The 11,911-nt window shown below is 39.0% G+C and overlaps 2 protein-coding genes across 2 annotated transcripts; both read right to left on the reverse strand.

The window, feature by feature from the left end:
- Positions 1-490: 490 nt before the first annotated feature.
- Positions 491-5,110, reverse strand: prkag1 (protein kinase, AMP-activated, gamma 1 non-catalytic subunit). Its single transcript, XM_087801687.1, has 14 exons — positions 4,982-5,110; positions 4,313-4,364; positions 4,143-4,243; positions 3,981-4,062; positions 3,755-3,813; positions 3,641-3,686; positions 3,049-3,103; positions 2,725-2,851; positions 2,491-2,656; positions 2,383-2,420; positions 1,532-1,678; positions 1,374-1,473; positions 1,190-1,224; positions 491-1,106 (listed from the first exon to the last, which is right to left on the reverse strand). The coding sequence occupies exons 1-14, from the start codon at positions 4,988-4,990 to the stop codon at positions 1,080-1,082; spliced, it is 1,044 nt and encodes a 347-aa protein (XP_087657813.1). The 5' UTR covers positions 4,991-5,110; the 3' UTR covers positions 491-1,079.
- A 957-nt stretch (positions 5,111-6,067) lies between these two features.
- rhebl1 (Ras homolog, mTORC1 binding like 1) lies at positions 6,068-10,232 on the reverse strand. Its single transcript, XM_087801206.1, has 8 exons — positions 9,730-10,232; positions 9,166-9,237; positions 9,015-9,082; positions 8,185-8,267; positions 7,827-7,883; positions 7,695-7,742; positions 7,453-7,534; positions 6,068-7,395 (listed from the first exon to the last, which is right to left on the reverse strand). Exons 1-8 carry the CDS (start codon positions 9,779-9,781, stop codon positions 7,303-7,305), a joined length of 555 nt encoding a protein of 184 aa, XP_087657332.1. The 5' UTR covers positions 9,782-10,232; the 3' UTR covers positions 6,068-7,302.
- Between the last annotated feature and the right edge of the window lie 1,679 nt (positions 10,233-11,911).

The raw sequence follows: 11,911 nt of genomic DNA on the forward strand, positions 1-11,911 counted from the left end.
AGTCAAACGTTAACCAGTGTTCATCCAGTTCAGTTCACTGAAATAGAGAATGTTTACACGAACCAAGCCACTTCAGTACACTGTACAGGTCATCTCAAGTTCTCTGGGAGAAAAAAAAAAGCTAAATATTGATATAGTATTTACTAATATTCTTACAATCACCTGCACTGTCTTGTTTCCCTGTGGTGTTCGAACTGCTCTGGCTTCTGCTGCTTTGGACCGACGACGACGACAGAAGTCTCGCTCCGGCCTGAGCAGGAGAAGCTACTGCGACAATGTATAAACCCTCCAGTCATGTGACATCTACTAAAGTAAAGATTCATTGGTACACATTGTTCTTTTGTCTTCATTTCTTTATAGTGTTTGTTAAGGTGGTGACAAGACGTGAAGTGTCTTATGAACGCAGCACGGATCCGTCTAGAAAACTGAAGTATTTGATTAGTCGTTTTCTAGCGGTACACAAAGAAAAAAAAGCAACCTTCGTCATCAGTTCATGTGAAGAAGAGCGTCAGTGTGAAGACTTTTTATTGCTCAGTCTTTCAATGAGGAAGGAGAAGAAGAAGTGCATCGGACACTTTTTTTCCATTGTCCAGGTTCACGCGAGTCTGAAAAGCTGCTGGTGAAGTACAGGAATGTTTAACATGGTCACACACTGCAAATAAGATACTGACCGGATAGAAGACGAGATTAAATAGATTCCCTTTAGAAAGACGAATGGATTGCTAGTGACGCCGCCTCGCTCAAAGATGGATTCCGTCGGTGCTTCGGAAAAAACGTCCTTTTTATATTCACATGTTTCGAATGTTTTTAAAATGTTGTCCATTCAAGCGGCTGCCAAATTGATTCCGGTTTGTGTTGAGGAACACAGAGGACAAGCGTTACTCGCGCGTGAATATCGCCCTCTGCCGGTCGCATAGGACAAGAGCGTGTCAGGTTTCTGGTTTTTCTAGACTACTTTACTGTTTGGCCGGTGGCATCAGAAAATATATACGTTTGTGCCAAATTCATCTTTAAATATTGGAACACGGCTCCATCCCTCAGGGCCTGACCTTGTCCTGCTCATGGGCTTCATGCCATTGTCACATGATTGATGTCGATTTAAGGACCTGAGGAGGAAAGAAGAGAAAAAGATACAAATTAAATAGTTTTTTCTTTTTAATAGGCTGTGAGAAAAGTTGCCTCAAATCACCTCTTGATGACAATTAGGTGGTTCTGGTTCGTTATCTGGTTAATGACAAAACAAAAAGCTTTTGTTAACAAAACAATTCCTTCCAGAACCGGTCTTTCAAATGCTGACTTAACACGACTTCTTCTCTAAATAATGAAAGAGAAAAAAAAAGGCTGTTCCCGTCGACAACTGAACTGAGTCTCACCCTCGTTTCCATCGGTGAGCACCAGCGCCTGCAGGATGTCCGACAAGGAGACGATTCCCTTCACGACCTCCTGCTCATCCACCACCACCAACCTGTGCACCTGTGAGGAGATACGTCCTGGAGTTGTGGCCTCCATGTTTTTTGTGCGAGAGACTCACCTCGGCTTCCACCAGGCGGTTGATGATGGCCTCCAGGCTCTCGTGTCGGTTGCAGGTCAGAACTCCTTCAAAGTACTGCGAGCGGTGCTGCAGAGCCTTCGTGACGGTGACGTCCAGGTTGTTGTACGTCTTCTCTGCCGCCAGGTTCTGCGTTTCAGAAGGAAACATGCCGAGTTGCATTATGTTTTAAAGTAACAATTAAAGTGGTTTTCCCGAAACAGTCTCCCAGCTACACAGGGTTAGAGGCAGAGTGGATACTCGCATCAGTGATCTGATCCAGCCTTACACCCCAGCTCGGGCTCTGAGGTCTGTGGATCAGAATCTACTGATGGTTCCTGAACACGGTTCAGGACCAGAGGAAAGAAATCCTTCCAGACTGTTGCTCCTAAGCTTTGGAACGATCTTCCTCTCCCTCTGTGTTTGATGATCTACTGACTCCTTCAAGAAACATCTTAAGACCTTTTTATTTGTTCAGGCTTTTCCTTGATTTTCTGGAACTCCTGTTGCGTTATCAGTTTTATCTTGACCTTTAAAGTATATACTTTATTGAATATTGTTTTGATTGTTTAAGCGCTTTGTGACCCTGGTCTGGAAAAGCGCTATATAAATAAAAATTACTTACTTACTTAAATACAGCCAGTTTTAAGTATAATGCAGATCTGTGTGTTTTGGGAATGTGTGATGCAACCAGAGTTTCTAGAAGAATCCTTGCAGAGTTAGGGGATTCAAACCCACAACCTTACTGTTGTGCTTCTTAGCTATGAAATCGGGCTTGCCGATTGGATTAAAAAGTACAAAGCAAGATCTCAAGATAGAAGCTCTCAGACACACAGTGAAACACAGCGACTTACTATCACGTCAAATTTGGAGTAAATGTCCACCACTCTGCCTGAAAAACAACAAGTTTAAGTTTGAGCTATAAAATCAACATGGATGACATTCCAGCCCGCCGGCCCTACCTTTATTGTCCACGACAGGAAGTGCAGAAACTCGCTGCTCCACGAAAATACCCAGCGCCGTGTACAGAGGCGTGTCGGCGCGCACCACCGCGATGTTCTTGAACGTTCCTATATTCAACTCCTCCAAGGTCTGACTCAAGAAAGACGGTTTGGGCATCTCCGATATCTGGAAGAAGCGTTGAAGTTAGTCGTGCTGCGACTCCACCTCGTTAAGACGATCAAATATTAACCTACAAAGAGCTTCAGGAATTTAAGGATCCGCTTGTGCGTCAAGATGTAGAGGGTGTTCCCCGTCAGAGGGTCGATGACGGGGAGTCTGTGGATCTTGTTCTTCAGCAGGGACGAGACCGCGTCGTACAAGCTGTAATACACAGCGTTGGTAACATGAACATGTGATAATGTGCTTTCTAGTCCAGAGTTGTTCTGCCTCCTGGACTCCTCTGACCGCAGGACGCCACTCAAGTGTTCACCCAACATGACATCTTTGGCACGCTGAATGCACTTTGTTTTGACATATTATGGGTAAAAATAATACCTCATGCTGGAGTGAAAACCCACCTCGCGTTTGGTGATATGCTGACCAGAGGTTTGAACGAATCTTGAAGATAAAGCTCTGTGGGAAGCAATAAGCACACAATAAGCATAATGTTGTTCATACATGACAGAGCTCTGCTAATGTTCAACCCTCAGTTAACACCAGACGGTTATTCAACAAACACACTGGCACAACATGCAAGTAAGTAAGTCATTTTTATTTGTATAGCGCTTTTCCAGACCAGGGTCACAAAGCGCTTAAACAATCACAACAATATTCAATAAAGTATGTACTTTAAAGGTCAAGATAAAACTGATAACACAACAGGAGTTCCAGAAAGTAACAGTGTCAGAATGAGATAATTAAAGCCAAGATTGTTTCAAGTTCATTTTGAAGAGTTCAATAAAATTGAAAAGGAGCAAAAATTTGAACTTAAAATATATATTTTTTTCCGTTTTGAAACATCTGCTGCTTCAAGTAGAATGATTACCTTTTAGGAGCAGGGCGAGGAAAACTCATGATACATAGTTGCAACAAACTTTTCATTCATACTTTTTTTTTTTTTTCTGCTTTACGCAACAGTTTATAACGGGCGAGAAGATACGCATGACTCACCTCTCCAGGTTTCAATTTTGTGCTCCTCCAATTCGTAAATCTGAACCTGAAAATGAGAAAAAAGACCTGTTTTACGAGGGCAACATTATTTAATTTAATGACACAAAAACTTACCAGGGGGGATTTGTAGTAGCGGTGAAGAATGTTGATGAAGTCTGTGATGGTCAACATACCTGTGTAGGAGGAGCATGTATGGTCAAAATGTTGTACATAAAATAAATGTATACATGCAGTTTTAGTCAATTATATTGTGTAAAAATATTTGAATACGAGGCACTGTATTAAAAAGAACAAGACATTTATTAAGTAAAATTGAAAAGCTGTGAGCCTACAAACTTACCAACAAAACATTGCTTGTTACTGTCCCATAGAGGTGCTGCTCTCACTCCATTAGACACCAGTGCGAAGAAAGCTTTCTTGACCTGTAACGACAACAAAGAAAAACCTTGTGTAACATGATAGATATATCCAAGACTTCACTTCAAACTTCAGTGTCTTTCACCTGCAGGGACGTATCGAACACCACCAGTTTAGAGCTGGTGGGCACAAGGTCATAACAGCGGTGGGATTTCATAAACCTGGTGTAGACGTTGTGTTCAGGGTCTGTTAGGAAGAGACGCACACTTTCAAGACGACATTTCCCAGAGTGTGTGTGCGAAACAAGCCGCTCACCTTCCGCCACCGCCTCCTTCTTACTCTCCAGGTCCTCAAGTGTTGCTGGAATCTGAAAGAGAGGAGTCATGCTTTTAAGTTTAGACCACCTTCAACAAGACCTGGAACACAACAAGCTCAGAGACTATTCCGAGCCACACTTGTTGGTATGATAATCCATCTGAAGTCAGACTGACCTGTACGTGCAACTCAAGTACGGATCGACGTGAGGGACAAACTTGAAAATGAGTAAAACGTTCTAGGAAAGGAAACTTTCATTTAAGGAATAGAAGACTTTTTTTTTGTTTTTAATACAACGATCTTGACAATGAAAGACGCCAAAACCCTTTCATGTGTGTTTGTAAACAGATTGTAAAGGTTAAAATAAAGCAGTTTTTTAAACTGTTTGTGAGAAGATGCGACGAACTGTTATTATTTAACTCATATTAGCATTTAGCATTAGCTAACGTCAGTTTTTTTAAGTGACACTCGCTTCGTTTTATCAGAAGAACCACATACTTTCCAACAGATAACCAGTAAATAAACACTTTAAAAAACAATAATATTAGGACAGTTGTCCAGGAAGATGACGCGGGGCGCGCGCTGGTTAGCTTGTTAGCTTCGATACGTCGCTACATCGACAATAAACGTCACAAAAACGACGAGAAGAAGCCAAATAAGTTGACTTACACACTCCATGTTCCATCCACGGTGTCGTGGCCTTGGAGCAGGACCGTCTTTCAACCAGGATCTTGTAAAACTACAACACTTCCTCTACGACTTGACCCCGGGATCCTGGTCAGATTGGACGGTCTTACCGTACCGTACGGAATAGGTGCGCACACCAAGTGTATATCCACGAAGAATGATTATAATAAGGAGTTACTCTTGAAATCTTTCAGTAAATATCTTATAATAAATGTGACGGTCCCAGCTCTTAAAGCTTTAGCTCTGTGAAACAATTGAAACAAATACAAATGTGTATGGTGTGTCATAATTGGTTGTGCAGTTACGGTAAAAATAGTAAAGAGTCCACAATATTATTAATAATAATAATAAAATAGAGACGAAATCATGTAACTTTAATTTCAGAAGTGGTACTTATAATTCTGATCTATTTTTGTTTTTTTTATACACTTTTGCACTTTTTTTTTTGCGATTATCATTTTCTACGAATAAATAAAAACTTCGGCCGGAGATTTCTAAAATACTTTTTCCAATGACCAATGTGAAGTTTCAGAACCACCAAGATGTTTTTCTATGGTCTTTATTCTCCTCTGCAATCTCACCTTGCCATTTATTTATACTAATTAAAATAATAATTAATTGCACTGTTTTACGTTTTTTTGAATTACGTTTACTATAGTTTGTATTTTTGTATACATCATTTATATATCTATATCTATAGATATAGTTAAATCCATTTTGTTTCCTGTTATATATTTTATTAAACCAGTCCCGTAATGTCCACGGCAACAAAAAAAATCCTTGTATTTATAGATTCCATGTACGTGTACTGGCTAATAAAGCTGCTCTTGAATCTCTTGAACAAGAGCTTTAAATACAATAGTTCTCTAAACTAGACTCATAGGTAATAGAAAATACCAAAAGATTGTGTTCAAGCTTCTTTTGGGTTTTTTGCAAGCAAATGATTATATTTATAAATGTCAATGACAAAACTAGAAGAGTTTAAAGATAAAAAGCATCATTAAAAAAATATTTGTACTCAATGTAATGACCATGTCTTCCATTCTGCTGAAATAACTTGAAAACTACTTGTGAAATGAGTAACAGGTTTATTTACATACAAAACTGTTTACAGCAAGATTTCTGAATCGACATCGATCCAATTGGGGTGGAAGGCGTTTGTCTCCGTCGCACCCTGTCACCCACACCCAAGAGATCAAGTCACCAGACTGAGAAAAAGAAACCCATTTATAGAACCTTTGGTCATGAGGGAAGAAGATGTGGAGGTTTGAAGATCTGTAAGGCACAAGACACAGCAACACCAGCCTCTGTCCAAATCCTAATCAACTACCTCAGCAAAGCACTTGATAAAACACGACCCAATTCAGGCCCAAAAAAAAATAAAAATAATAAATGACCCTTATGCAAATGGTTCCGAATGTTTGTCACACAAGTTGTTTATCACAAAAAAAAAAAAATCGAATTCAATTAGTCTTGCGCCTAAATATTTGACCCCAATCCACACCTTGGATGAAAAAACCCCAGCAACATGCATTGTTGTAATGCACTTAAGCACATTCTCAATACTGATGGGAATATAACCCATTCCAGGCAGAAACAAACCAAGCACCAAACCTATCCTATTTTCACATTGTATATCTGACATCACCGAGTGTTCATCTAACTGATGGTACAGAAACAAAACTGTAGCAAATAGTGAAAGAAGATTCTGCTCAGCAGAGAGAGCTACAAATGTGAGTCATTGTACAAATATATCCCTCCAGTATGAAGACACAGCTCATGTGTTCATATGAGAACAATATCTGATAAAAAGTTGATATTTTTGATACAGCATAGAGAACGTTTTGGCTGGTGAAAGGTCACGTTTGTGTGGGGGAAAGTTACACGTGAACACATTTACAGCAATGTGATAATTGACTCATCATGGATCCAAACATCCCGTGGTAATTTAAAAAAAATAGTATTTTCAAAAGCTCTCCCTGTAGGTTTCAAAAGATAAACTCCATTATCAGAAAGATAAAATAATTAATACCCAAACACAATGCTTTTCTGAAACCTGGGAAAGAAATCATAATTGATATTGGCGAGATTTGTCGATGAATTATTTTCTGTCAAATGAGTGAAGTAGTTTTTTTTGGTAGTGGGTGTGATTAGGTCAACTTATTAAAGTATTCGTCATGCAAATCAAATCAGCACATTTCCACTGTGGTTTGAAGTCAGTGAGGTTCGCAATAGAGGCAAGCTGGTGAAGTTGTGTCTCTTGTCTTCTGTGGATAAAGTTACCGGCAGCCTTGATGTAAAATCTACATCACGGCACACTTCCTGTCCTCCGAGGGTTGGTTCCCGTCGGCCTTCTCCATTTCTAGTATGATTCTCTTGAAAACCTCCACAGCAGTCTGCAGTAGAAACACATGTCAGAGGAATAGTGATCCAAATGCAGGTGTTGAACGCACCTCGTTCTCCTTGGCTGAAGACTCCATGAAAGCAGCACCCCATGAATCGGCAAGTTTCTTTCCCTCCTCCATCTTGATGACTCTGAAAGTAGATATTTTAAACACACCTTAGCACAAATAGGTAGCTACTACATATAATGCACACATTTATCTGCAACTGCAAATGAAACAATGTTTAGTTTAGAGCGAAGCAGAACATTTCCATCTGTAGAGATAGGTGACCTTGTAACTATTTAAGTTACCTTTCCATGTGAAGATCCTTTTTGTTACCAACAAGAACCGTTGGAACCCTGAAAAGACAAAAATAAGTCAATCAATTGTCAGTGGAAACCTAAACGCTAAATGTAATGTAAAAATGAAATATAAAGCCTTACTGAATCTTCCCCACCATGTCGAGAAGTTTGTCATGTAGAACCTGAATAACCTCAAAACTAAATAAGTAGAGAACACATGTAAATTAATTGAAAAAATCCCAACTGAGGTACATATCAGACACGTATCAAATTTGGGAAAATCCCTCTTTAAGAGAAAATAAATAGAATTTAGCACTGCAAGAAAAGGCTTGATGCACGATTATGTAAGTAAGTTAAAGGTTCGTCATTGGAGACTGGAGATGGTAGTCAAGAAAAATGTCACTATGACACGGAAGGACTCATACTAGGTATTTTCTTTTTTAAAAAGAAAAGAGAACCATTTAGTTTAACAAGACCCTACAAAAACAAACAAGCAAACCTTTTCATTGAAGTCACAGAGTAGACAAGGACATAGCCATGAATGTCCATTGAGTGAGACTGTGGAAAGATTGAGTATTCATCCTGCAACAGAAGAGAAAGAGAAATTTCACCATCCTTTATTAGTTTATTCATGTATCCCAATGATTATGTGGAGTACAAAACTACTTTCTTAATATATTTCAAAAGTAATAACTGGTTGATCATTTAACAACAATCCACATTTATTATGCCATAATTATTGATACATACATGATATAGGAGTGTCTATTTCCACTTTTGTAACACTTGCAAAAATCCCAGATTTCCTTCCTTTGGATGCAGCTGAGAAGCTCATCCATACTTCAGCTCATTCAGAACTCTGAAGCTCATGTTCTGACTAAAAGGCGCAATCACATTTCCCCTATTCTGACTTCTTCACATTGGCGTCCAGTCGAGTTAAGAATACTATTTAAATTCTTTCTTTTAACCTACAAAGCTTTACATGGTCTAGCACCAACATACAGTACATCACAGATCTAATCTAAACTCATCAACCTTCTAGGATGTTACACTCCTTAAACCAAACCAAGTATGTTAAAAGGTAATTTCTCTTCACAGCTGGCAAGCAATCGCTCATTGTTATTCGCTGGGACCTGTGTTCTTATTCTCCAAAGAAGTGAATTTTAAACTTAAAATAACTTGTTTGTATAAAACTGAAGTGAATACACACCCATTTGTTTCTCCTTCTCTCCACAAAAATCAATAAAGATAGTTTAAACAGTGACGATTTGGATATTTATTCCACCATCTTCCAAAATCTAAAGTCATTTAAAGCAAATATCAACTCACTTGTCCAGCAGTATCGACCAATTGAAGATTAAAATCTTGCCCGTTGACACTGACCATTTTGTTGAACGCTAAATTGAAGAATTAGAAATAAAGAATGAAACACATACAATTTAGTTTATTATAGAATGATAACACAAAAAATAAATCTTACTATTTTCAATGGTTGGATCATACGAGTCCACAAACTGTCCCTCCACAAACTGGATTGTTAAGGAGGACTTGCCTGTCAGAAGAGAAGATGGTTGTCATTTCAGATCATTCTTTCTTTTTTTTTTTAAACAAACATTGCCACCAGGTTTACGACGAAACGAAGCTTTTGGTTTCACTGTGACTCATGAAGCTTCTTCCTTCGACAAATAAAATCCGAATTAATAAAATATATATATTAATAAAGTGGTGGAGAAACGCACCAAAGATGAAGACACTATTTAAAGGGTGTTTGTAATATTTCTTACAAGACAGTATAGCTAAAGCTCAGAAGCGAAGTTTGGTTGAAGCCACACACACACACACACATGGCGACACAAACATGTGGCAAATATAGTGTAGGATTTTGTGGAGACTTTGCTCGACCATCAGTCCGGTTGATCTTGACACGAAAACACGTCACAACAACAACAACAAAAGTGAGCTAGCATCGCTGGCGTTAGCACAGTAGAAGGAAAACAAAGCCACGTTAGCATGCTAGCCTGCTAGCCAAACTGTCGCTACTCACCTACAGACCTGTAACCTATTACGGCGATCTTTCTGCATTTTGGTTGAGGCATCGTGTAGTGGATGACGGCGAGTATTAGCTGAACAATGTAGCGCCACCTGGATGTACTATCAAAACAAACTTTTATCGCCACATTCGTCCCCGCGTCACGTGACAACAACAAACTTTTTTTCCCCGAGCCTCTCCAAACAGGGCCTCAAAACTGTCGCGAGTACAGCCTGTGCTTTTTCGCTACGATCGATCACTAGTGTAACTGGACGCAGGGGGGGAGATGTCGCTGTCGTGGTCAATGAAATCCGAGCAGTGATTTAGGAAAACGTCCCGAGGAAAAAAAAAAAGGGAGTCTGTTCGCCGCGGTGACGACTGGAGAGCTGACGGAAGTTGTATAAGCGCCGCGTCGTGAGAGCCCCGGCGACCCTAACGCTGTGGATACGGTAGAGGTCACTCTTTGTGCGAACCCGGCGAGCTTCGAACCGCTTTGGATCTTTCCAGGCCACGAAGTTTTTTTGTTTTGTTTTTTTAGTGCAGGTTGTTTGGATGGAGTCTGACGCTTCACAAGTGTACAGCAAAAAAAAAAAAAAACATTTATTCACAAATGTAACAGTTTAGTCTCATACAATTGTTGTGTGTTTTGGCACCACGTTTCAATTATTAAAATGACAATTTAATAATCATTTATATAGCAATATCTTAATAAAAATGAAAACGAATAATAAAATACATTTTAATCATAAGACATCTGGCAAAATACTCTGGAGAGACAATGATTTACTCAAACACCTGCTTCATGGCATTTCAATACATTCCCTACTAGTCCCATCAATACTCCAGGGGTCTAATTCTTGCTCCAAGGGGCCACAATATTCTTAGAGTCAATGTTTTGTTTTATAATTCCCCTCCAAAAGCAGGAGCAGATGGTATCTGCAGCGAGAATTCGGACCCGCTCTAGTAGAAGAACTCACATTTCTCCGATCCTTAAAACTCTTCACTGGCTGCCAGTTTCTTTCAGGATCAACTTTAAAATTCTGGTTCTTACTTTCAGATCTATTCATGGTCAGATGGTTCCTGAACACGCTTCAGGACCAGAGGACAGAAATCCTTCCAGACTGTTGCTCCTAAGCTTTGGAACGATCTTACTCTCCCTCTGTGTTTGATGATCTACCGACTCCTTCAAGAAACATCTTAAGACATTTTTATTTGTTCAGGCTTTTCCTTTATTTTCTGGAACTCCTGTTGTGTTCTCAGTTTTATCTTGCCCTTTAAAGTATATACTTTATTGAATATTGTTTTGATTGTTTAAGCGCTTTGTGACCCTGGTCTGGAAAAGCATCATAGCCCTTAAGAGAGCGCCTAAGGTGAGATTGGTTAAGAGAAGTTAAGAGGACTTTCACACGGCTTAGCCATTCCCTAAGCAGAGGAACAACATGCTCACAATTGTGCCAGAAGCAAACATTCTCTTGTTCTTTTCTCCTCCATTACTGTTTTTTGGTTGCAATATATTTAAAAATCAACCAGCACTGCTTCTTATAGGTGGGTTAGCAATCACAGATATTAATGAAAGTCCAGCCATTTTACCCTCTTTAATATACATTGGGTTGAAATCACCAGCATTGCAATTTATATTATCAAATTAATAAAACTATCGAGTTATAACTTACACAGTATATGAATACTGTGTAAGTTGGCCTAGGTTTTTACATATCTTGTAGGATCAATTTAAAGTATAGCTTACCCTTAGTTTAACAGATGGTTTCTTTTATGGGAAATGTTATTTACAAGTCTTCATAAGATACAATTCTACCGTAAAGTTAATCGATTTAAGGGTCCATCATTCGCACATTAACACCAAAAGTATATTCATATTTGGGTTTAAGGATCAACCATTCACAGCTTTTGAAATGATGTTTCGTGCCTAAGCGCCTAAGCAAGGAGATGACTCTCAGAATCTTTAGGAAACCTCTAAAGCACGACCTGTGCGTTAACTTTGTTTATATTCTGTTTATTAGTTGATTATTTAAGTTTGTTGATTATTTATTTTATTTTGTTGGTTATTTATTTTGATTTATTTTCTTGAATGTCTTAATTAATGTCTGTTTAAGTCTTTAATTGTATTCATAAGTCCTTTCAACTGTATTCATGTTTTGCATCGTGGGTCAGAGAGGACCACAATTTCATACATGCT

The sequence above is a fragment of the Callionymus lyra genome, chromosome 10, assembly GCF_982586985.1.
Source record: "Callionymus lyra chromosome 10, fCalLyr1.hap1.1, whole genome shotgun sequence".
Taxonomy (NCBI): domain Eukaryota; kingdom Metazoa; phylum Chordata; class Actinopteri; order Syngnathiformes; family Callionymidae; genus Callionymus; species Callionymus lyra.

What these genes read in the sequence shown, in the direction of transcription:
- prkag1 (XM_087801687.1), bottom strand. An exon ending in TGTTCGATACGTCCCTGCAG is followed by an intron (nt 4,063 to 4,142) that starts GTGAAAGACACT and finishes TTGTCGTTACAG; the next exon opens with GTCAAGAAAGCTTTCTTCGC. An exon ending in ACTCCAAATTTGACGTGATA is followed by an intron (nt 1,679 to 2,382) that starts GTAAGTCGCTGT and finishes TCTGAAACGCAG; the next exon opens with AACCTGGCGGCAGAGAAGAC.
- rhebl1 (XM_087801206.1), bottom strand. Translation starts at nt 9,781, where the DNA reads ATGCCTCAACCAAAATGCAGAAAGATCGCCGTAATAGGTTACAGGTCT. An exon ending in AATAGGTTACAGGTCTGTAG is followed by an intron (nt 9,238 to 9,729) that starts GTGAGTAGCGAC and finishes CTCTTCTGACAG; the next exon opens with GCAAGTCCTCCTTAACAATC. An exon ending in AAGGATCTTCACATGGAAAG is followed by an intron (nt 7,535 to 7,694) that starts GTAACTTAAATA and finishes ATCTACTTTCAG; the next exon opens with AGTCATCAAGATGGAGGAGG.